Source organism: Balaenoptera borealis (genome assembly GCF_965194805.1).
Source record: "Balaenoptera borealis genome assembly, chromosome: 8".
Classification (NCBI taxonomy): domain Eukaryota; kingdom Metazoa; phylum Chordata; class Mammalia; order Artiodactyla; family Balaenopteridae; genus Balaenoptera; species Balaenoptera borealis.
In genome coordinates, this window is record NC_138865.1 from 77,901,221 (window position 1) to 77,928,458 (window position 27,238).

Genomic DNA, 27,238 nt, shown 5'->3' on the forward strand with positions numbered 1-27,238 from the left:
CTTAAGTTCCATCAATTTTTGTTTATGTATTTTGAAGCTCTATTATTAGGTACACACGTATTATGATTGTCATGTCTCTGATGTACATCCATCTTTCTCTCTGATAATGCTCTTTGTTTTGAAGTTGTCTTAATTTGAGATTAGTATAGTTGTTCCAGCCCTCCTATGCTTACCATTTGCATAGTATATCTTTTTTTTCCATCCATTTACTTTCAGCTTGTCTGTATTTTTACATTTAACCTATCTCTTGCAGACAACTTACATAGCTGGATCTTGCTTTTCTGGCATTCTGACAATTTCTGAATTTTAATTGGAATGTTTAGTCCTTTAACATTTGATATAAATTATTGATATGGCTATATTTAGGTCTGCTGTTGTACTATTTATTTTGTTTGTTCCCTTTCTTTTCTGGCTCTGTACCTCCTTTCCTGACTTTTTTTTTTTTTAAATATTTATTTATTTATTTGGCTGCACCAGATCTTAGTTGTGGCACGCAGGATCTTTAGTTGCAGCATGTGGGCTCTCTTACTTGCAGCATGTGGGATCTAGTTCCCTTACCAGGGATTGAACTCGGGCCCCCAGCATTGGGAACGCAGAGTCTTAACCACTGGACCACCAGAGAAGTCCCTTTCCTGACTTCTTTTGGATTAACTGAATATTTTGAATTTCATTTTAATTTAATTCTTAACATTTAACTATATCTCTTTGCATTAATTTTTAGAGATTGCTCTAAGGATTGCAGTATACATCTTTAACTTCTTAGTCTATATGAAGTTAACACAGTACCACTTCGTGTAAAGCAGAAATCTTGAAACCCTTCTTTCTCACCCCTGCCCTGTCCCAGAAGCACTTTTATACTGACCCAGTAGGATATTCTACCTATCCTATAATTTCGTTAGAAGCACTCTGACTTCTTTCCCCAATACTTCTTGTGGAAAATAACCCAGAACTCATCATTAGTAACAACAAAGCAACAAAGAAGTTTTCTTAATGTCTTCTTGGTAAAGAAGACTCTCATGAATTTATTCTGCTTTTCTTTAAACTTGCCTGTTTCAGACTGATTGAATGAAGCCTCACAGCAGTTTAGGGTAGGGAAGTGGTTTAAAAATTTTTAGCAACTACGTATTTGCCAGACCTTTCACATATCTCATTTAATCCTAAAAACTGCAGCAGATGCTATTACCAATTTAACAGATAAACCTCACCCCTGAGCATCAGATCCCTGTCAACTTCTCAATGCGTCCAGACTTCACCACCGTATTTAGAATTGCAACTCACTCGGCACTACCCATGTTAAGACTTCCCTTGCCTTTTTTCCCCCATAGCACTTTGCACCTTCCAATCTGTTATATAATTCACTTATTTGTTATTCTTATTATCTCCCTGTCTAGAAAGTAAGCTCCTTGAGGGTAGGGTTCTTTGGTTTTTTTTCACTGATATATTCAAGCACTTAGAACAGCACCTGGCATGTATTAGTAGCTCTTTACATATTGTTGAATGAATGACTATTCTTCATTTTACCTGGGTGTTTCACAGGCGTCTCATACTCCATCCTCCAGTATTCCCTATGAGCCATCATTCATCCAACCAGGTACTCATATCAGAAGTACTCCTGTGCCCCTTCACAATCTTATGTTCAGTCATTAATTTATTCTTTGAACAAATATTTTGAGCATCTGCTGTGACTGGGCAAAATTCTAGACACTAGAGTTTCAACAATAAACAAAGCTAAAATCCCTATCCCTTGACTCTCCCACCGAAGCTTTGTATTGGGGGAATTAGACAATAAACAAGTACATCTGTCAAATGCTGAGGAAAAAAATAAAGCAGGGTAAGAAGGATAGGGAGGGTTTATATAAGGTGAGCAAGAAGGATCTCTCTGATAAGGAGACTTAAGCAGAGACATGAGGAAAATGAAGGGACAAGTTGTATATATATATGGGGAGTGATTGTAGGCAGAGGCAATGGCAAACACAAATGTCCTAGAGCAAGAGCATACCTGGCATGAGCTTGGGACAGCAAAAAAGCCAGTGTGGCCTTTTTTCTCTCAGTGTTTTGTTTTGCATAGTTGCTGTATCTGCTGTTAATCTATACATTTTTCATCCCAGACAATGTACCTTTCAATTCTAGAAGCTCAATGTGGGTTTTATATGTCTCTACATAACTTTTTGAACATATGGAACACAGTTATGCTATTTTTTTAAATATTTATTTATTTGGCTGCACCAGGTCTTAGTTGTGGCATGTGGAATCTTTTAGTTGTGGCATGTGGGGTCTTTAGTTGTGGCATGGGGGATCTTTAGTTATGGCCTGTGGGATCTAGTTCCCTGACCAGGGATTGAACCCGGGCCCCTTGCATGGGTGCACGGAGTCTTAGCCACTGGACGACCAGGGAAGTCCCCAGTTATGCTATTTTAATGTTCTCTGCTAATTGTTGGTTCTGGGTTGGTTTCAATTGATTGATTTTTCTCCTCTTTATGGGTGGTGTTTTCTTCTTTCTCTGCACACATGGTAATTTTTTTTTTTTTTTAATAAGAAATTGTCTCCTTTTTTTTTTTTTAAAGAAATTCACGTTCTTTTATTTATTTATTTATTTATTTATGACTGTGTTGAGTCTTCGTTTCTGTGCGAGGGCTTTCTCTAGTTGTGGCAAGCGGGGACCACTCTTCATCGCGGTGCGCGGGCCTCTCACCATCGCGGCCTCTCTTGTTGCGGAGCACAGGCTCCAGACGCGCAGGCTCAGCAATTGTGGCTCACGGGCCCAGTTGCTCCGTGGCATGTGGGATCTTCCCAGACCAGGGCTTGAACCCGTGTCCCCTGCATTGGCAGGCAGATTCTCAACCACTGCGCCACCAGGGAAGCCCTGCACACATGGTAATTTTTGATTGGATATCATATATTATGAGTTTTATTTTGTTGGGTGCTTTTTTTTCCTCTGGCTTGGGTATCTAGTTATCTCACACACATGCACTGATCAGTACTCTACAGATTACTCCAGGGGCACTGTCCTTAGATCTCCAATGTTCTCTCTGTGTGCAACTCTTTCCTCTCACGAACTCTGTCCTACACAAGGTAACAACAGCTCACTGCCAGTGGAATCTGAAGCCTGTGATGCTGTGTGATAACAAAAACAAGACGCAAACCCAACTCAAGTTCTTCTAAGATTGACTCAACCTCCCATGCCTGCCTGAGAGGCATATATTTACACCCAGGCATAAATACTGTTTACTTCAGGTTCTGTTTTTTTTCTACACAGTAAGTGGAATTCAGTATTATGAGACTCAGGAAAAAAAAGAAAAAAAAAAAAAGCCCTTGTCAGCAGATGAAGCAATTAATGGAACTAGACTCAGAGTTGACCCAGATATTGGGATTATCAGTTAGGGACTAAAATATCTATAATATATTAAAGGATACAGTAAAAAAGGTGGACAACATGCACTGATACACAGGGAATTTCAGCAGAGATGAAAACTACAAAAAAGAGATAAATGGAAATGTTAGAAATAAAAAACATAATATCAGAGATAAAATTTCTTTCAACGGTTTCATTAGTAGAATGGACAAAGATGAGGAAAGACTCAAGGAACTTGAAGACAGGTAAAAAGAAACTATTCAGTTTGAAACACACAGAAAAAATTTTTTTAAAAAGTGTAAAAAACAAAACAAAAACTAAGAAACCACCAAAAACAGCATCCAGGAGTTGTGGGACAATGACAAGACAATCTGATGTACATGTAATAGAAGCCCCAGAAGCAAGAAGCAAGAGACAGCAGGGCAGAAGAAATATTTGAAGAGATAACGGCAAAGAACATTACAGAAATAGTAACAAAATATCAAACCACAGATCCAACAAATGGGGTCCAATGGGCTGCTGCTGGTCAGCCTCAGTGCCAGCTACGTAAAACCAAAAGCAGATGTGGTCAGTCTTCAGAGGCCAGAACTCAGAACAGTCCTCACGACTCTGGCCAATCCTCCGCTTAATGAACCTCACTACGTTTTTACTAACTTTTGGGTCTGGTCTGCCAGGTGAGAGCCTACAGACTGGCAGATTAAAGACACCTCTCTTTGGCCCTTAAACTTAGGCAAATTGCTCAGCTTCCCTCGTAGTTAAAAGAATAAATATTAAAATTAGATACTTATATTGACAAAATATGGAAAGCTTAGCAATATCTAGTACTGGCCAGGAATGGATGCAAAGTTATTCTCAAACGCTGGATGGAATGTAAATTGGTAGTCTTCTTGAAAGGCAACTTGACTGAAAGTGCACATACACACTCAATGATCCCACTTCTAAACAGCTACTGAAGAGAAATAAACATATATATGAGGCATGTACTACTAGCATGTTTGTAAAAGTGAGGGTAACCCTCCATTAAATTTTACTTGTGCCCTCTCTCCCATTACCTACTATTATATTTCTTTACACTTCCCACCAAGCTTTTGGAATCTATACTTATACCTGTCATCTTTGATTTTTTTCCCTAAGATTGCACTGAAACTTTTTTCAAAGGGTCACCATAAATATTAAAAGTAATGTCCTGTTACCAATCTTCATCTTTTTCTATCACTATACATCTTTTTCTATCACTATACAACAGTCAACACAGATTGAAATCACATTTACTGGTCCACCATGTGCTTTCACATATTCACATACAGGCATACCTCAGAGACATTGCAGACTCGGTTCCAGACCATTGCAATAAAGCTAATATCGCAATAAAGTGAGTCACACAAATATTCTGGTTTCCCAGGACATCTGAAAGTTATGTTTATACTGTCGTTTATTAACTGTACAGTAGCATTATGTCTTAAAAAATGTACATACCTTAATTTAAAAATACCTATTGCTAAAAATGCTACCATCATCTAAACCTTCAGCAAGTCATAATCTCTTTGCAATGGTAACATCAAAGATCACTGTTCACAGATGACCATAACAAATACAATAATGGAAAAGTTTGAAATATTGCAAGAATTACCAAAATGTGACACAAAGACACGAAATGAGCAAATACTGTTGGAAAAATGGTGCCGATAGACTTGCTCAACACAAGGGTTATCACAAACCTGCGATTTGTAAAAAATGCACTATTTGCAAAGCGCAATAAAATGAGGTACACCTGTATAATATTTCACAGATAGCACATACGACCTCATAAAAACCCGCTGAAATAGGTGGTATCAATCCTCTCTTATAGATGAGAAAACAAACTCGGAGCACCTTGCCCAAGATCACAAATAATAATTCAGGAAAAGTATCTAAGTGCAAGTTAAGTGCTCATCCTACTAATGGCTGGTCCTGGAATTTTCTTCTACTGGTTCCTTTACAATTCTTGTTTGATTATTTAACAAAACCAAAGATCAAGATTAATTAGCATAAGGCCTAGCATACTCAGAAACCAAGTAATCATATTAGATGCATATAAAAATAGGCTAATCCAAGGGTTCAAAAGTATTATGTGTTCAATTAATTAAAATTCCCATGTCTATGGTTATGAGTAATTTAGATGGAAACAACCAAGCAAATATTGTTTCATAGCAATTGGCAGACTTTAATATTCAAGAAAAATTAAGTCCATCATACACATTAAAAATATAGGAAATTTCATGCAGACATGAAGCTTCCGATTCAGCCTTTGTGGCAACTTTTAGAATGAGAGTTACATATAAATACAGTACATTTTACAATTCCCAAACTTCATAATTTTATACTGTGATTTATACAGCTTCTCTTTATATTTTACATATCCCATCTTGCTCACTTGATTAATATACCCTAGCCTGCACTGCTTCAGATTATGGAAATTTTAAAAAAAACAATAACAAAAGCAAGCACAATGACCTATCTCCTCCCACTTGATGAAAATGAATGAAAACATTTGTGTATAGAGTTATTTAAGAAAAATGTTTTAAACTTTAAGGCTTACACACTTTAGTAGCTATTTCTACACATAAGAAATACAAAATTAAATCCTCCAGTGACACCTCTATCATTGATTGATACCACAATTTTCAAGTTTAGATTAACTACAAAAGCTATAAGAAAAAGAGTGACGCAAATTTGTGAAGTACATTTAAAAAACAGTATTCATAACATGAGGGAGAAATTAGAAACAAATGAAATAACTGATTTCAGAATTAACTAAAATATAAGCTATAATTTAGAAATATAATTAACATCATTAAAGAATAAAACCTGATAGCAAAAATTTTAAGTAATAATGCCAACCCCTTGGTGTCAACCTGTTTTTCCCTCTATGAGAAAACCAAGATCGTTTGTTTTGATACAAGTTGTAAAAAAGTGAATATTAATCAGTGAATAAAAAGCATTTCTAAGTTACAAACAGTATGATTCCTTTCCTTTCAATGGCTTTTTAAAAATACTTATGCTCCTTTTAAGTTTCTTTCTTTAAAAGAAAATAATAAATTTGGGGTGTTTTTCCCCTGGCAATTAATTTCAAGTTCATCCATGTGGTAGGTAAGGAGAATTCCCACTAAGTGAATATCTGCCAAGTATTGAGGAACACAAAAAAGAGAAACAGTTTTTCAGAAACACTCAACAGGTTACATACACGTGTCCATAACTTGACAAATCAAATTAACTTCACGGAATCCTTCACTGCATCATGGGCATGAAGGCCACAGGAGCTCCTGTAGTGTACGCAGAAAAGGTCCTACTGGTAAGATGCCAAATCGCATAGTGACTCCCCCGCACCTAACTGACAGTAAAGGTCTAAAGATTTCTAAGTAAGTTTTCCTATGAAAACATGACATTTATGCTACCAGCACATTATTGAGATTAAGTCTATCTAATCCAAATTGCCACAGAGGTCACTTAATGTCATCACAATCATCTGTGAAAATATTCAATATTACTTCCTTTTCTCCAAGAAAAGGTTAAATTAGTCATCTCTACTTATCAAGCTACTGGAAAACAGGATAATAAACATTAAAAAAATACAAAGGAAAACTCCCTCCAATAAAGATCCGCTAGAGGTAGAAATTTAAAGCAGCATATATACTGTTTTAGCTACAGCTATCAGGGAACAAAATTGGTATTAATCTGAAATTATATTAATGGCTGCTTCTTACAATATCAAAGACACAGACCATGGGCAGTAATGTATCCCTAAATTTCATAGTCAAAATTTCTCCACATTAATACTATCATGACAGTTTTTACTAGTATATAATTGTTTTAACGGAAAAAAAGTGCTTGCTTTTGTAATTCATGTAACCTAAAGAAAAGACATTATTGTAAACATCTCACTGACAAACTCTGTATTCATTTATAGTTTGAAATCATACATTTCAAATGGGCAGATTTTATTCTTATGTCCCTAGTTTCCGAGCAGTACCTTTAATAAAGGCTTTTGTGCCTCACTTAGAATGGTGTAATCTCATACATTTCAGAGTGATCCATGATGAGTATGCTTTCAAAAAGCGTTCAATTTAGTGTGGCCAAAAGACTTAATTTCTCAGTTATTTAAAATGCATTTTACTGGCCTGTGATCCTATGAATTCAGCATTTCATAAAAATGAAATGTTTGATGCTAACTATAAACTCAGCTGAGCTAGAAAATAAAATCAAATAATCTGAATGATAAAAGAATAGATGCACATTTGATGTATAGATTCCTTAGGTCCAAAGTAAACAAAATTCCCAATTCCAGATGTTGAAAGTGACAGAGGATCCTTAGACTCTTTTAAAAATAACATGTGCAATGCATACAAAAGAACAAAAAAGGAGATTAGTATGGACTTCAATACTATTAGTCATTCATATGGCAGACTTGCAATGGACAGCTTCATGAAGACACTGGAGATAAAGTTTTTTCTACTGAAAGATAATTCTGGGCTTCAAGGAAAATGTATACTTGAAGACATTTCCTCCATTTTTACTTGTGTAGTACAAATATGCATGGCATAGTATGTTTCTGAAAAAGCAATAGACATATTAAGAAAATAGACGCTATTTCTTAATTCTGTTAGGAATAAGAAGGCACCACTGACTTGAGGTTGTGTCCCGTCATTGTGATAGTCGACTTTGAGTTGTTTATTTCAGCATCTGCTATTATTAAGCTTTTTTCCTTGTGATACCACTTGAGACCATTACTGTGGTTTACGGACCACAAACAAGACACATTCATAGTAGTACTTCATCATGGAGAGATCATTCACAGTATATGTTGACAAGACAGATTCTTTTTCCACCTGAAATGCAAACAATAATCATAATGATGATGATGATGACAACCATGGTGCTATTGTAAACATATTCTGTATATTAATTCATTTATTACACACAAGTACCCCCTAAGATTGGCACTATTAGTAATCCCACTTTACCAACAACAGTTTTGCTCAAGGTCACACCACTAATAAGTGGTGGAACTGGAATTCACACTCAAGAAGTCTAATTCCAAAGCTTGAACTCTAAACTACTATAATATGTTGCTTTTCTTTATCTTTAAGAACAAACCTGTTGTTTACTTTTTAAATGAATCAAATGCTTCTAAATAAACATACAACTAAAACACAATAGTCAAAGTATCATGAAACCTTATAATCACATGATAAGAAAAGACTGAACAGTACAAAAGTACATACAGTAAACAATATCCCTCTTACACCTGCCCTCCCACCCTGTCTACCTGGTATTTTTCAGTCTACAAAGGCCAATATTATAATGGTCAGCTACCACTTATTGAAAGGTGATTACACCAGAGATTACAGTTTTCTATTTACATACATATTATCTCAAATCCTTATAGTTCTAAAAGCTAAGTATTATTATTTTCACTTTATGGGTGAGAAAACAAAGGTTAAGAGGTAAAGCCAGTAACTGCCATAACATCACCATTCCTGTTTAAGTGCTTTGGAAGTTAAATTTTGGCAATACTTCATTCCATCCTTACCTCTACCTGGAATCCATACTGCAGGACAACGTTTTTTATATCCTCATAGCTCAATTCTATGGAAAGTTCATTTGCCAAATTTTCAAAGTGGTATAGCAGAGGACCTATGGTTTAAAGATACTATGAATGAACTACTTAAATATAAACATGCACTAGTAGCCGTTTAAACTGAACTCCAAGTTGAGAAATAAGTTGGGTAGAGGATGAAACGTAAAAAGGAGAAGTAAAGAACCATTACATTTGCCAAGGACAAGTATCCAGACCACTGAAACTTTGGCCAAGTAACTGCCATTTGAGTGCTGGGCCTACATTCATGGGGATCGAGACCCTCTGGTATAACCGCCTTGCACTGTGATTCTCCACATCATGGGCCTTACACCTGTAACTCTTAAGGTCCTGAAGGAGTAGCTGAATCACAGAATACCAAGTTCCCAAAATGCAAGGGTATACTGTAATTATAATTCCATAAGTAAATGCAAAACTGCAGTTACAAACTGAGTATCGCGTGAAAACAGAGAAGAGTCCTCAAGCCAGACTGGGAAGGAAAAATGCGGGGGTAAGGGGGGTTGGAGAGTTATAGGCTGGGCTTCCTAGAAGGAAAAGGTGATATGAGAGCTGGCTTTTTTTTTTTTTCCCTTCTTTTTTGGCAGCACCTCGTGGCTTGCAGGATCTTAGTTCCCTGACCAGGGATTGAACCCGGGCTACCACAGTTAACGCACTGAGTCCTAACCACTTGACCACCTTGTGCTGGCTTTTTAAGTGCACAGTTCATATCCTGGCTCTAACACCAACTAATTGTGTGCCTATGAACAAGTCACTAACTCTGCCCCATCTGTAACATGACTTTAACGTGAGATAACACACCTGGCATATAGTAGGCACTAAGCTCATCAAAGCTATTACAACTTTTTAAAATGACATTCCCCCTTTACTATTCTCTCACTCCAGATATCCAAGGAACTATCACCTGACTCAAACCAAATTTTCCAATCTTTTAGTCTCACATTTTGCCCGATCTATCAGCTTTATCCAGGTAACATTATCATTCCAAAGTTACACTAAAGGATTAACCTAGACAATTGTCTTTGTACCTTTCATTGGGTTAATTATAAATCCTGAGACCAACTCACCACCCCCACCCCATCCCCACTGCTCATACCATGTGCTAATAATCACAAGAGATAAAAGTAACAAACAAGACAAAGTTTCTGCTCCCAAACTGCTCAACACTCTGTGGAACATACTTACTTAGGGTTAAAAGGTTTTTCTTCTTCTCTTTTTTATTGTACATAAACCACTAGAAAAAAATAACTATAATTTATATATTAGTGCTCTTTTCAAAAGATAACAATGACTCCCCACCAAACTACTCACTCTATCAAGCTTCAATTCGTTTTAGCTGGATTAGTACTAGTAAAAATGAAAGATGCTACCATTTACTGAGCACCTATTGTATCCAAGATCATCCCAAAGCTTTTGAAGCCTTTTATTAAAGAACGCAGAGCCTCATAGCAAAGTCTTTCCAGCTCTAAAGCATATGCTGTTCCTTCTCTATTATTTTAAGAACCTCCAACAATATTGTTTTATTATATCTACATAAACACATTCCTAGGCCAGATTTTACTTCTACTTATGTTGTATTCCGTTACAAGCTATACGTCTTAAGTTTCTTTTGAATCCAACATAACGCCCAGCAGAGCACTGAATGTACAGTTAAGCATCTGTAACTTTACCACCCAAAGACAACCATTACAACTGTGCTGTATTTTTCAGTCTCCTATTACAAATGGTACTTCAACAAATAACTCTGTGTATATTTCAGATTCTTCCTTACAAAAACATTCCTTGAAATGAAATTTCCAGGTCAAAGAGAATAAACAGGGCTTCCCTGGGGGCGCAGTGGTTAAGAATCTGCCTGCCAATGCAGGGGACACGGTTCGATCCCTGGTCTGGGAAGATCCCACATGCCGCGGAGCAACTAAGACCGTGCGCCACAACTACTACGCTTGCACTCTAGAGTCCGCGAGCCACAACTACTGAGCCTGTGTGCCACAACTACTGAAGCCCACGTGCCTAGAGCCCGTGCTCTGCAACAAGAGAGGCCACCGCAATGAGAAGCCTGTGCACTGCAATGAAGAGTAGCCCCTGCTCATCCCAACTAGAGAAAGCCCACGCGTACCAACGAAGACCCAACGTAGCCAAAACTAAATTTATTAAATAAATAAATAAAATAAAACAAAGAGAATAAACATTTTTACTGACCTGATTCAAACTGCCAAAATGCTTTCCAAAGGAGATATAACAGTTTTCACTCACAACTGCAATGGTAAGTACTTGTTTTAACACCTTACTTTAGGAAGTGGTGGGAATGCAATGGTACAGTCACTCTGGAAAACTGGTTGGCAGTTTCTTGTAAAGTTTGACATACATGCACCACATATGACCCAGTAATTCCACCAGTAGGTACTTATCCAAGAGAAATGAAAACTTGTGGCTACATAAAGATTTGTACTCAAGTGTTTATAGCAACTTTATTCATAATCATAATAATTTGGGAACAACCCGAATGTCCATCAACCAGTGAAAGAATAAACAGAATGCAGTATATCCATACAATGAAATATTACTCAGCAATAAAAAAGAAAAAAGCTACTGGTATATGCAACAAAATGGATGAATTTCAAAAGCATTATGCTAAGCAAAGAAAGCCAGACACAAAAAGCAACTTACTGTATGATTCTATTTATATGGTATTCTGGAAAAGGGAGAACTATAGTAACATAAAACAGAGAACTGCCAGGTATTAAGGATGAGAGAACTGACTACCAACGGGCACAAGAGACCTTTTGGGGAATGATAGAAATGTTCCCTATCTTGACAGAGGTTAACAGTTACATGATTATCCAGCTTTCAAAATACATCAAACTGTACACTTTAAAAAAAAAAAGGGTGAATTTATTATATGTCAACTATACCCCCCCCCAAATCTAACTTAAAAAGAAAAAACACAATAAGTATTTTTATTAAACTAAGTATTTGCTAATTTGGCAAGAGGAAAATGATAGGCCAGACACGATTTCATCTGCATTTCCTTGAGGCTGAGCAGTTTTTCACATTTATTACCTGGTGGCTCATTCTTTAAATGAATGTTTACCAAGCACCTAGCAAATACCTGGCACTGGATATATAAAGATGAATAAAACATTGCCACACTCCTCGAGGAGTTCTTTATTTTCTCAACTCGCATGTCTCTTCACATTTTTTAATGGAAATAACAGAAGAAGCAAAGAAATATTTTTTCCTTGACCATAAGTATAAAGCAAGCTCAATAAGAGAAAGCTAAAATAACATGAAATATCATAAAAATAAAATCAAACCCATGAGTAATCCTAACACTCACAGATAACCACTTGAAAACTTAATGTGTCTCCTTGCAGTCTTTCCTTGATGCATTAGCATGAGATATTACGTATATAGTTTTGCATCTTACACTTCATTAGAACATTTCCCTATTTTATTGATTATTTCTGGAGAATGGTTTTACTATGTTGCTATCCTATGACTATTTATCCATTCCATTACTGTTAGAAATGTAGGTTCAGTCTAAGTTTTCGCTCAGTGAGTATGCCCATTCATCGGTCTTTAGTCTTCACCCATATCTAATTATTTCGCTCTGACAGACTTCTACAAGTATAATTAACCTAACACATGTACGTAATACTGAATGCAATTATGTAATAGGTTAGATGGCAAGGCAAATATTTGAGGCTTTGTGGGCCACATACAATCTCAATCACACATTCTTATTTGTGTGTCCCCCTACCCCAACCCTTTAAAAAATGTAAAAAATACTCTTAGCCGGTGGGCCACAAATAGGCGGCTGGCCAGATATGGCCTGTGGGCTATAGTTTGCCAAACCCTGACCAGTGTATGAATTGTTAAGATTTTATCATACATTATCAAATTGTTTTCTTCCTGAATAAAGTTTTATTACTATACTCCCACTAGCAGTGCATAAGCATACCCTATCTCACAGTACCTTATCTAAACATCAAGCAAAAAATTTTAAAATCTACCCAATATGATACGTGAAAAATGGCATCTCATGTATATTTATTTGATTAGCAATGAAGGCGAACATTTTTTCCCCCTGTATATAGGTCATTTACATTTACTCTTTTATAACTTATACATTTATGCTGTCTATTTCACTTCTGGGTAGGTTTCTCTTAAAGACTTTTAACGTTTTTTCCCTTTCCAATTTTTTTCTAATTAAAAAAATAGAGCTCATTGCAAAAATACAAAAACATATAAAGGAACTTCTGCTTCCTGTAAAGGCAGGTTAGGTTATTCAGACCAATGCTTCTACTGAAAACAACTAAAATTGGCGTATATAATTTATTTTTTTAAATCTTAAAAATATAGAATACATGGCAAGTTACTAAGAAACTACCAGGAGCCCAGAGGATTAACCAGAGGTAAAGCTAGATGCCATTTTTACCCTGAGGGTATTTGACTATCCATATGAAATGGACCTGCAATTTAACAAACTCTTTTGGCCAGGGTGATAAAAAGACAAAACTCTGAGCCTACCCAAGGTAGGTCTGACAGATCACCCAACATTATATTTGGAATCTTACAGGCTATTTTCTGCTTTTTTTTTTTTTTTAATTTTTTTTTAAACATCTTTATTGGAGTATAATTGCTTTACAATGGTGTGCTAGTTTCTGCTGTATAACAAAGTGAATCAGCTATACGTATACATATATCCCCATATCCCCTCCCTCTTGCATCTCTCTCTCACCCTCCCTATCCTACCCCTCTAGGTGGTCACAAAGCACCGAGCTGATCTCCCTGTGCTATGTGGCTGCTTCCCACTAGCTATCTATTTTACATTTGGTAGTGTATATATGTCCATGCCACTCTCTCACTTTGTCTTATGGGCTATCTTTAAGGTAAGAAATAAGTAAATTGAACTCTATCCTTTAACCTGGGGGTGGAGGGGGGGAAGGGGGTTGCAAGAAAAGCTGACCTAGTGCTTACTAAACAAGGGGAAAAAAAGAGAAAAAAAATAATTTCAGAGAGATATTGTAAATCATGCTTTAACCCTAGGGTAGATTTTCAGCCTAATTTTACATAACATGAGTGGTCCAATGAATCTCAAGTCCAGGTTTTAGTTTAATATTTAATTTTAATTTAATTTAGAATTTAATATTCTGTTGTTTATCTGATAATGTTCCAATCTTCTCCCAGAAGCAAATGCACATTCCTTTGGAGAAAAAACCCTTTAATGTATGTCTCCAGAAATCTCCAAAAGTGACTTCTCAAGGGCAATGAGCAATAAATAAATGGTTAAGGTCCACAGCCCAGGGAAACAAAGAACCATAAGCAAGAACCAGCAGGAACAGGAGAAAGCAGAGACTGACCTGCAAGGACTTGAGATATTACAATTACTGGACAAAATACACTCAGTATTTTCAAAGAAATAAAAGACTATCTTGAAAATATATTCAGAGAATAGAAGATTCTTAAATGACATCGCAGACCAAAACACACAAACAAACAAACAAAAAAACCCCACCTAATAGAAATAAAATAGATGTTAGACACAGTGAAAGAGAGAATTTGTGAATGGGAGGACAGGTCAGAATAAATTATCCAGAATGCAGAACAGAGAGACAAAAAAATAGCAAGTAAAGAGAAGTGAAAGCTAGAGTGAGAAGGTCTAAAATACATTTGATTGCATTTCCAGGAGAGAAAAAGAATGAGGGAGAGGAGGTTTATGAAATAATAATAGAAATAATACATGTTATTACTTATTTTGATGCTACACTTGTCTCATATTGGCAAGTGGAGACCCTTTTTTGAGCTAAGATTTTTCAGAACTGATGAAAAAATTTACAGACTCAGGTAGCCCAATAAACTGTATAGTTTTTAAAAAGAAAAATTCACAATTAGATATAATATTGAACCTGAAAAAACTACAAAGTGAAAAATCTTAAAAACAAAACTGATTACTTAAAGAAGCAACAGTTAAAATAGCTAAAGTCTCAACAGCAAAAATGGAAGCTAGAAGCCACTGGAATGATATCTTTCATGTATTGAAAGCTATATGCCAACCTTGTACTCTATACCTAGTGTTGCTTGGGAACTAAAAGTACCAGCATAAACTCATGATCTATAAACATGAACTGTGTCTATAGACATAGAAGGGTACAAACATATACTTCTAAAAAGGTCTAGAAGCAATAGCATCACAGAGGTAGAATCCAGATTTTCATTTCTACATACCATTCTCCACTAAAAGGAACCAGGAATCCTTGGAAAAATGACTGATTTCAGGGATCTCAGGCAGAAAAAGTATAAGATGGGCCTGTTATACCTGGTTATGCCAGAAAGGAGGTGCTCAAAAAATGACAGGGATATGTCAAAAGGACACAGGAGCCAGCTTGAAGGAGATCCCATTTACCAAATCTGGGATAAGTTGATTTAAACCATTTATATCCTTAAGGTTCTAAAAGTTCCAGTTAAGAGACAGAGATTATTAGATTGGATAGTGAAAGAAAATTTAACTGTATGCTGTATATAAGAGACGCATCTAAAACATAAAGATACAGAAAGGATTTAAGAGAAAAAGATCCACCATACGATTATTAAAAGCTGGTGTAGGACTTCCCTGGTGGCGCAGTGGTTAAGAATCCACCTGCCAATGCAGGGGACATGGGTTCGAGCCCTGGTCCAGGAAGATGCCACATGCCGTGGAGCAACTAAGCCTGTGCACTGCAACTACTGAACCTGCACTTTAGAGCCTGCGAGCCACAACTACTGAGCCTGCACGCCAAAACTACTGAAGCCCACGCACCTCTAGCCCATGCTCCACAACAAGAGAAGCCACTGCAATGAGAAGCCCGCACACTGCAACGAAGAGTAGCCCCCGCTCGCCACAACTAGAGAAAGCCTGTGCACAGCAATGAAGACCCAATGCAGCCAAAAATAAATAAATAAATTAAAAAAAAAAAAAAAAAAAAAAGCTCATGTAGCTATACTGACATGCCCACTTAAAGAAACATGGCTTGCATCTGTGCAAAACAGACAGCTGGCACTCAAACCCCAGCAAAAAGTTTTATAGGCAAGGTAGGGAGGTGTCGGGAGTAGGAGTAGGGTGAACTGGTGGTCACTGCCTGATCATTTTCCAATGCAGACTTTTAATTAATCCTCTTCTTTTCTGTCCTACATTTCACACTCACTCTCTACTAGGCCATGCTTTCATAAATTCTGCTCCTTTTCCATTTACTTTTCCCAGGGAGTTAAACTTCTGGTCTCCTGCCTGAGCATGGACTGGAAGGGGGCATAAGGTAGGCATCTTGGTTAGATGAGAGGTCAACTGTTTCCTAAATACAGGTTTTCAATTTATGTTGTTTTCATTTGGTGCCTCATTTTCCAGGGTTATTCCAGGTCAACCGGCTCTATTCACGTTGGTTTCTTTGCACAACTTATCCACCTACCCCATCTTCTGAAATACTGTTACATTCTTTTGTCCCCTGATGACATCCCTGCCATTCTTTGTTCATGTGTTTTATACTTTTTTATAAACTGTAACAAGATCTCAGTGAGGAGATAATGTATGTGTTCAATCATCCACCTTTTATAGGAAATCGCTCATGTTTTTAAAAATTCTGTAGGTTTACAGTGCTTTCAAATCTGATAAGCTCCATTTCTCATTACGCTTTACAAAGACCTCCTTTGGTACTTTTTAACCTGTTTATTCTTCCAGATGAAGTTAGATTCAATTTGCTAATTGCCTGCCCTCCACTATCCAACTGTAAATGTATCAGTGCATGAGCACAGACACTCACACCTACACCCCCACTTTAAAAAATAAATTCCATATAAATGCATTTAAGGGGTACCGATCACCATGAAAAACTAAAAAACAGTTGCACAGGATGCACAGGCATTCTTCTGCATTTTGCCAGATCAGAGCCTTTCCCAAAGGACATATGCATAAGCGTTCCCTTGAAAAGCTCACTAGTTTTCCCGAACCTAGGAAACATTAAAGTGAATACCTTAAATACCCCTTAAAGCATTTTATAAATTAATAATATTCCCAACTCTAATCTCATATAATGTCGCAAATTTTTCATTACAATTTAACTTCCAATGTAACTTTTTAGTATTCCAGAATGGCTAGCAGTTACCTCTCTCATTACATATGAATATGTTGACATTCTGGTCTATGTAAGCATGATTAGGGTGAAACTGTACCCGAGGGGCTGGGGACACACTCTCAGTTTACAGATAAAACTAATTTTCCAAGTCCACATGGCTGAAGCCGAAACCATAGGAATGTTATGAATTTACCAATATAAATGCCATTTTATTAAGTCCCTTGGCAGCAAACTTCTGTGGCATCTTAACATTACTTTGATCCTGATTTCAAATTCTGAAACAATACATCCATTCATACACATAACAGTTGCTAAATATTCACTCCAAGTGAGGAAGAGGCATTAGATTCCTGCCCTCATCAAGCTTAAAGACTAGTAGGGGAAACAAAAAGATGACTATACCACAATGTGTTAAATGCTACTGACAGATTCTGTGAGAATATAAAAGAGAAATACAGGATATTTAACCCAATATGAAAGGATCTCCTGAGCTGAGTGTTAGAGAGCACATAGGGCAGAGCCAAATGAAAACAGAGAAGAAAAAGAAAGCGCTTTCTAGGCCAGAGGACTAGCACTTGAGGTCAGGGCAGGGGCAATAAAAAAAAACAAAATGAAGCTGAGACACAAGACAGAAGAAAGATCACAAAGGGCACTATACATCAAGAAGAGTTTAGGTTACCAACAAAGTTAGACTTTTATGCAGGGAGTCTGACAGGGATAGATTTGCACGTTGGGAAGATCACTCTGGTGGTAAATGGAGAACTGAAAGAGGTGTAGAGGGTTGAAGATAACTTGAAAGCAGGGATACTCTTAAGAAAACTACTGCATTAATCCAGGCAAGCAATGATGAGGGCCTGGACTAAGGCATTAGCACAAGGCTAGAGCAATGGTTTTTGATCAAGGGTAGTTTTGCATTTTTGGCTGTCACAACTGGGGAACTACTACTGGAATCTAGTAGGTACAAGCCAGGGATGCTGTCAATCATCCTACAGTGTACAGGACAAACCCCCAACCCCCAAATGACTGCACAGTCAGAATAATGCTAAGTTATAGACTGACCCAGCACAAGCCTGCAGAGGTAGCTGATTAGGCATTCAAGGGGTTGGATGGGGGCTGTCAGCCTGTCTCTGCCATATATAAGCTCCACAACCTTTCTGCTAGTTACTTAACCCAAGATTCAGTTTCTTCAATTATAAAATAGCAATAATCCCATTTCAACATAGGGTTGTTTTGAGACTAAACAAGGTATTTTTAAGTGGCTAACACAATGCCTAACCCACAGGGAGCAAATACCCAGTAGGTAATGTTATCTTTCAATCATTCCTCAGGAAAAAGAATACTTTTCTTTTAAGAAAGATCCAAGGTTAGAGATATTTGCTTCATATCATGGCTACAGTTTACAGCTGCTCTCATCTTTCCTATGGACTTCTAAAGAGAAGTCTGGAAAAGACCTACTACTACCTGTAGGCTTAGTCCTACTGGCTAATTCTCTGGTAAAGTCAAATCATTAAAGAGAGCACGTAACAGAACCCACCAACAAAACTACACCAATACTGAAGACACCAAGGACTCAAACAATGTTTATCTGACTTTTACGTAATATAAAGTCTTTCTTAGTATGGATTATATATCCTACTAAAAAAGACAAGTATATTTACCTTGATTATCATTATTCTCCCTTTATTTTAAAGGAAGAGGATAAAATTGTCAATTTCCCTCAGACTCTGGATGGGAAGGACCATGTCATACTCATTATTTGATTTCTAGCACGTGGCAATAGGATGCAGTAAAAAGTTTTTTGCATAAATTAAATTATATTTCTACCCTTTCTTAAACTCAAGGTAGTAAAATAAGTTATCATACCTACTCTTTTCCTAGTATGTATATGTACTGGGGAGGAGGTTTCCATGGGAGAGATTAAGTGCTTTCCCTCAAACGTTTCATTACAGAAATAAAAAAAGAACACTTCCTTCTTAAAGGAAGCGCTGTCTCCACGGAATGGAGGGTGGGGAAGATGAGGGAACGATTATAATCAACTTAATAGTTAGTACCTCTTTGAAATTATGACTGCTGTGAGACTGACCTAGTATGAATATACAAATTTTGGGGGTTCTACTGCTTTTGGAGGAACTAACTATGATTGGAGGAGCTGTACCACTAACTAGAATGCAGTCTAGAGGAAACTGCGGAGGTTTTAAAACATGTATGACATAATTACAACTTCCGTGAACATTTAGTACTGGGAAGTTACCAAATGCAGAACAGCTCTAAGTAGTCAGATTAATGTGTAAATTCTAATAAATACTGAGGAACTTACCTAGATTTATCCAAATTCCACCTGGTTTGAGTATTTTCCATATTGTGTCAATATAATCAATTACATTGTGAGCTGTGTCTATGAAGAAACAGGTAGCAATACAGTCCCAGGTACCTATTCAAGGAAAATCAAATTACTACATGTTATATTATTTTGCCTTTCTTTTAATGAATTCTATAAAGGTACCAGTTACCTCTTTACAGACTATGAATATTTAACTGCAGGGGTATAGAAGCTAAACTCTTCCAATCAACTACTATAATCAAGGCTATCAAATAATCATTTATGAGATACTTTGTAATTCATAAAAGCTTTTATTACTAATTTGATAAGGTAATCAATTTGGAAATCATTTTTGATAACCTATATCACTATATCCTTACCAAATAATATTTATAAGAGTTTTGTTTATAATCTTTTCAACTTCTAGCCTTCATTTAAAATCAGTTAAGATGAAATAATATTTGAATTTTAAGTTGTGATTTAAACCAGTGTTAGCTACCAATTCCGGAAGGTTTCAAAAAGACTGCATGCATTTGCTGCCAATTGAGAAATGAATGGCATCAAAATACATAAGCATCCACCAGTACTTGGGAGAACTGCCAGTTGAAAAGGGGGATGGGGGCAGTCAGCAGCAGTGGGTGGGAACCCAGCAGAGAGCTCTGTTTGCCTTTTGGAGGCTGTGGCCTGGCACAGAGACAGAAGAGACTGCATTGAAGGTGGCTGTCTGTACAAATAAGGCACTTGATCCAACTGCGGATTACCTTCACCATCTCCTCTTTCAAACCTGCTCCAGAAGAAAGTCATTTTTACTTGACAAAGCAATGTTTTCCATTATTTCACTCCTATTTTGAGACCCTGCTCCCTAACTTACCCCCAGCACCTAACACCTTCTATCTCTCTCCTACCTTCAGAGTGCAGGTTTTCCCAAGGTCAGCGTTCAGGGAAAAATAAACAAAAACTTTACTATCTTGTTCTTCTCCTGCTCTAATCTCTCCAAGGCCTCCCATTTCTCTCAGAGCACAATTCAAAGTCTTCGCTGTGGCCTATGAGTCAGCCTCACCAAACCCACTCCAACCTGATCTCCCATCATTTGCCCACTGCTTATCACACCCCAGCCAAACTGACCCTCTTACTCTTCTTGAGCAGAACAAGCGTCCTTCCCACCCCCTAATCTTCTTTCCTTTGCCATTCCCTCTGCAACACTTTCCCCCACATATCTGAATGGCTTGCTTCTTCATTCCTTTGAGGTTCTCTGCTCAATCTTTCTTTTTAAGTTCCCCTTTTAGAAAGACCTTCCCTGGGAATTCTATATAAACCAGCAGTCTCTCCCCAGTCACTCATTATCCCCTTTACCCTGCCTTATTTTTTCTTCCTCACAATATTAATTTGTTATCGCCTATCTCTCCGAACTAGAATATGGGTTCCCTGTGCACAGGGGCTTTGTTTTGCTCACTGCTCTCTTTGCAATGCCTGCTACTTAGCACTCAACAAATACCTGTTAAATGAATGAACTTGCTGACCTCTCAGCCTTCTATTTTTCTTCTTCCTTTTATTGCCAATCCCTCTCTCCTCTTTCCCCATTATCATCACCCTTTCTCTAATGCCTAGCTCAAATTTCTTCAACATTTTGCCAGGCTGAAGTCCAAACTTCATAGCCTGATTATAAAGGTCATCCACAATCTGGAACCAACCTACTTCTCTAGCCGTATCTCCCATTAAATCCCCAAATGTCCTTTTTCCTTCCAGTAAGGCTATTCTACCATCCCCGATTACCTTACTCATTCATATCTTTGTACCTCTGAATGCCATTCCTCCCTATTCTTCAAGTCACAGCCTCTCCACAAAGAGCTCACGTCTCACACTAACCTACTTCCATCTTTATTGTATTCATTACTCAACCTTTGTTTACACGTTGTCTTATATTAATAGACCCAACAGATCCTAAATTTCTTAATTGTGGGATCTCATATTTCTTTATATTTCCCATCACTGCCTTATACATAACTTTGAAAATATTCTAAATTGTCGTTGAAGTATACCTTATATTTATCATCAAAATGAATGACCACAACTTTGGCTTGGTATAAAATCAGCTCACTAAATTTAGAATAAAGCATGTGATCTTTGGACTTACTGCATTCTGAGTATATCTCCTGAAAATCTCCTGCTGTCATAGAAAAGTTAGAACCGGGAGGAAGACTGTGGGGGTCAACATCAGGGAAAAAGATGGGTCGAATCTGATCAGCTGACCTCCGGTTATTGCTAAACTGATGAATCCAGGGATAAAGCTTATATTTATTAATTTCAGAACATCTGCAAAATATGAGCATAAAATTCAGTGTTAACTAAATATTTTACCAGGGAAATCTACTTTAAACACTAAAATATAATCTGTTTGATTGAAGATTTACTTATATAATTAATACTTAAAAGGGTTACCACTACACTCCACCCTGTAATCTGAAACTCCACATACGCATGTAGATGAGTAACCAATCACGGATTAAAACACAGAAACAAAATTAAGGTAAATTCAGATATATAAATGTGCTATTTTCATTCAAATTTTTAAAAATATATCGCTGAAACTCAAGCTCAAGTAAAAAAGTCTAAGTATTTTTTCAAAAAAAGGTATGGGTTTTGTTTGTTACCTAATTATTTTAATTATTTTGTACAACACTCTCCTTTTTACCTTCTCACTATCCCCTAACTCACACTGCTACCAAGACAACACATTATTTAAACAAGGCAGCTATTTACTTTTTCTCTAACACACCTCTTCTGGCTTTAAAAACTCTTTTCCACTACTTTCTAAATGAGGCCACAGAAGTTCTGCGAGATCTTTCCAACTCAGATATGTGAGCCATTTATAAGAATTTGATTAAGAAAAAAATTATGACTGCTACATTATAATCTTACTCCACTAAAGAAACAAAGGGGTGAATAAGTTTAAGGAACAATAAGAAAATACTCCTTCCAGGACAATACTTAGCCCAAAATTCTGCAGAGAAATCATTTCAGTTTCATGGAGTACCCAATCACTTTTTAAAACATCACTTACCCATCCCGTTCAACATTCTGTTAACTAGGCAACTAATTAAAGTAGTAATTGTATAAGCAATTTAATTTTAATAAGAAACATTTATGATATATACCATAATTAAACACTATGTACTTATCTTCAAATTCAGAATTCTGCAAAAATAGGTAAGTCAATCTGATTCTGAGAAATTACTATTTCCAGCAAAAAGTAAATTAAATACCTGTTGAGTACAAAGTTGGAAGAAAAGAGCATAAAAAAACTCCATTCATTTCCTTGACAAGCATAACCTAGCATAGCTATTTCCCAGGCCAGTCTTCCTAGTCCAGCACCAGGTACCAGAATATTTACTTTAGAAGGATCCCTGAAATGAAATAAGGCAATTATGTCCAACCCCTCAAAGAAAAGGGGAAAAAAAAAAAAGACAAAATCCATATTAACAACTAAAAACTTAAGATATTTAGTAAGAATAAGCTCACTCAAGACTCTGACTTCTTAAATTTGAGAAATACTTCTAAATATCAGTGAGAAATAAGGATATAAAGAATTATCAAATGTTCAGTTGTTGTTTTAGGGTTTTATCCCCAAAGTATTACTTTTAAGAAGAAAAAGGAGTCGCCTTATATCCAAGACTTATGAAGACACTCATATTCCTAGTAGCTATCACCTATCTTGGGAAGACAAATTATTCCAAAAGGATCCCTATACATACAAAGAGACTGAACAAAATTATTTTAGCATATGAGACAGTAAAACAAGATATAACTTTATTTCTGAATTCTATATGTAATACAATGGTTTATGTAACCAAATTAAGTACAAGCAGATTTTAATGTGTCAGGTCTCTCCTTAAAATCTTATATATTTCAATTGGCAAAAGAATCTGGAGCTGGGATATTCTCATGGGGAAAATGGGGAACTGCCTTCTAATTGAGCATATATGATGGCAAACATATCACACCAAACCAGAGGTTCACAATCAAACTGTTCTCCACTTATTAGCATCACTCTACCATCACAAATTTCCTTTACTGTAACATCTGTCATTCTATTTTCAGACCACTGAAAAGCCTTAGCAAAGCAAAGACTTTTCTCAGTACTTCTGGCAAATCAACATAAGCCTATGGAAACTAAAATGTGTTCTTGTGGAAAACCAGAGAAAAATGTGTATAATCAGCTGTGATTGTGTCAATTAAAAAGGAATTTCATTATTGTCTGTATTCCCCAAATTTAGCTCATAAGTCAATTCCAATTTCCAAGTCTACTCCCATGAACAATTCTTTTTTATCTTTAAACTGTATGGGCTTTAAGTTTGATGTGCTCCAAATGGCAATAGGACTTTTTACTAGTAGCCCGTATGATAACCTTTAGCATTTCCCACTTTGAAATGAAAAGAAACAAATAGAACTATGGGGCTTCTGAAAATTCAGTCTACAAATACAGTAACAAGGGAATTTGCCCAGGGTCCTTCAATCTTAAATGTCTATATATGGAACATGTATTTGTATAAAAATCTCAACAAAGTCTATTTAGTCTGTTTTACTGCTGAATTTTATATATACAATAAGGCATAAACTGAAATTTGTTAAAAATGATTTCTGACAAATAGGCTTATTATGATTAGTAAGATATTCTTTAATACTTGACATGGACAAACTAATGCCAAGGTGCCTTATAATAGTTTTCACTAAAATAAAATAGAATGTTTCCTTTTCATTCCAGATTATATGCAATATGTTTGTATGTGCGAACACTAATTTTTAATAAAGAGAATGGGTACATCCTCTCATTCTGTTCAGGCCTACCTATATCAATTATCTAACATGAACATATATATTTTTAATACTAGAATCTGAAAAACTCCTAGCTGTAGGACTCTATGCTAGCCCTTGTATAAAGGACCGGCCACTGTCATTTTCTACTCCCCACGAGACCCACCAAAACACTTACTCTCCAGAACTACTACCTCTTTTCTTTTTCCAGTTCCCATTTGTCCAATCAAAAACGTGTTCTTTTTACAAGTGGCTGTTTTCAGCTTAGATTTTTTTAAAAAAATAAAGGTAATGCAACAGAAAGTAAAAGGATCTGGAAGTAAATTCATAGAGTATTTAAATCTTTATAAAAACAATCACTAATAATCAATTTCTGAACGGCTCATAATCCGAGTAAAAGATTACCATGCAGAAATTAGAAATCATGCCAAACTTAAGGGAAAGTTGTGTTAATAACTGTACTAATATTTATTTTGTTCACTTAAAGAAAGTTAACTTTATGATAGCTATTACCAAATACTTCCAAACTGATCAGGCCTATAGAACTCTTTATCCCTACCTTGTGGCAGAAAGTTTCTATATAAAACCACTATTAAAAGGTTGTCATAAAGCCACGGAATACAGAATACATCAAGCCTTACCTTAAGAGTTAGTAGAGATTACTATAGATCTATCAATTATTTGTATTACAGAAAAAAAAAAGGATTTTAGTGGGAATATTAAAGGAGACACATTAAAACAAATTCTCTAAGAACTGAAAAAATGATCAAGAATCAAGCACTGAATGGGAGAATTTTTCCCCAAATCTTTGTTCTTAGCTAGATTTTTTTTTCCCCCAATTGGGTCTTCATATAAGGGATATTAATAGCATACAAGAAAGTCTCTCTAAACACAATGTGTATAAAACTAAGGCACTCTAAAAGGCATTTTCTAGTATGAGTTCTTATAAAGTCAAGGGCATTTCTACTCTGTGGAGAATAAGAGACATATAAATCTAAGTATAGACCTTAATAGTGAACTGACCTTAAACTTAGAAAACCGGAAATAGAGCCATATGATTAATATGTGCTTCAGTAATCAAATGTTGCCTGCTTGAGATTCTCAGCAAAAAATTGGCAAGCAAACAAGTTTATGTAGTTATTAAGGCCCAACTATGGAGAAGCAGTATATTCACTACAAATGTAACACCTCTGATAATAGTGGGAAAGTGTCAATGGTTTTCCAGACAAGCAAGAATGACGACGACAGAGAGCCCCTGTGTGTCTGAAGAGGCCGTGGATCATGTCTGCACCAACCTTTGTGCTCCAACTATTTTACCAGCAGGAAATGCTGTTCTTGAAAGAAGTTTCCTTTATTGTACACGGAATGATTTTTGCATAGCAGCTGCAAATCAGCAAATTCCAACACACAAAATTCTTTTTCTCGGTGTGTCAGCAGAGTGACACTTAGCTGACCCCTGGTGATAGGAGTATGCACAACTTTCAAGCATCAAAAGTGCTGGGTTCTATTTGAATCACAGCAATTCACATGGTAAAAGCCACAACTCATTTGTGGCTACTAAATACTTAAAATGTGGTTAGTTCTAATTGAGATGTGTTTCAAGTATAAAATAAATACCAGCTTTCAAAGACTTAGTATAAAAAAGGAATGTAAAATATCTCATTAATAATCTTGTATACTGATTATATGTTAATATATTTTAGATATACTGGGTTATTAAAGTATATTATTCATTTCACCTGTTTCCATTTACACTTCTTATGTGACTACAAGAAAATTTAAAGTAACACAGGCAATTTGCATTGTATTTCTGTTGAACAGTGCTGGTCCATACAGAGAAACCATAAAAACACAATTCTGAGCAAAAAAACAATTGTGAAATGACACCACAAACCATTATATGATCTTTTAAAACACACAGAACACAATGTGTTTTTTATGTACAAGTATATAGACAAGTAGCTAATGTAGGAAGGTAAGATTAGAATAACAAAGTTATATTAGTTGTTATCTCTGGAAAGAGAGAAGAATGTGCTCTGTATGGTTTGCAGGGCAGTTTCAAATGTATCTGTAATGTTTCTTTTTAAAAATACAGAAAAAAGAGATCTGAAGCAACTATGGCAAAATGTCAAGGTTTAATAGAGTTGGATGTTGAAACACTTTTTATTCAAACTAGAAAATGGGTTAGAAATCAGAATTAGTGTCTAGCCCCTTCAAAAATATGGTCCCAACTTACTTATCTACTCCCAATAAAGAACTCCATATATCAGCAAGACAACTTCTCATCAATTTCAGAAAACACTTTCTCACCTTAATCTTTAGAGCTCCTATAGAAACTGAGTTTAAATTATCACCGTATCTATAAAGTCTTTCTTTTCCCAAATATCCCAGGCAAAGCTTTAACTCACTTCTCAATGCTTTCAATACTTCATTCATATCTCTGTTATAGTTTATATACCTAGTTCATCATTTCGCTTCTTTCATTTAATACGGGGGTCAGCAACTATGACCCACTAGCCAATCACCTGTATTTGCAAATAAGGTTTTATTAGAACACAGCCATGTCCAGTCATTTATGTATTGTCTATGGTTGCATTCCCATGACAAGAGAGCTAAATAGTCAGTCCCCAGAGACCACATTGCCTTCAAAATCTAAAATATTTTCTAGCTGGCCCTTTAAGAAAAAGTTTACTAATTCTGATCTAATGTATTTTGAACTTCTTTCCCAATCAGTGCACAGAGCTTTCTTAATCTGTTTTATGACTGAATAAGTAGTCCATTGTAATACTGTATAATAATGTATCAAAATTTGTTAATTAAGGACAACTAGATTGTTTCCAATCTCTTGTTATTATAACATTAAAACTAATATCCTTGGCATAAATAGTTTCCCTCATGTACCTCTGTGGATAGTTTTCCCAAAACTGAACTGCAAGGATCAAAAGATATGCATTTGAATTTTGTTAAAATTACCAAGTTGCCCTCCATAAAATTTTACTAATTTATTCTTCCATCAG

At 36.2% G+C, this 27,238-nt stretch overlaps 1 protein-coding gene across 6 annotated transcripts in view; it reads right to left on the reverse strand.

Moving 5' to 3' along the window:
- The window catches only part of CARNMT1 (carnosine N-methyltransferase 1), a 51,206-nt gene that overhangs the window by 3,562 nt on the left and 20,406 nt on the right, over window positions 1–27,238 (reverse strand). For 2 of the 6 annotated variants that reach the window (XM_082401457.1, XM_082401460.1), the window contains exons 4-8: window positions 22,673–22,813; window positions 21,544–21,722; window positions 19,407–19,520; window positions 8,922–9,025; window positions 4,766–8,217 (exon numbers count right to left, since the gene is read on the reverse strand). In XM_082401457.1, coding sequence (XP_082257583.1) covers window positions 8,116–8,217; window positions 8,922–9,025; window positions 19,407–19,520; window positions 21,544–21,722; window positions 22,673–22,813 — 640 coding nt within the window. In that variant the 3' untranslated portion in view covers window positions 4,766–8,115. Of the gene's footprint in view, window positions 1–2,547; window positions 3,472–4,765; window positions 8,218–8,921; window positions 9,026–11,438; window positions 12,173–19,406; window positions 19,521–21,543; window positions 21,723–22,672; window positions 22,814–27,238 lie in introns of those variants that run through there. The other 4 variants (XR_014247285.1, XR_014247286.1, XM_082401458.1 and 1 more) reach the window with 4 other exon arrangements.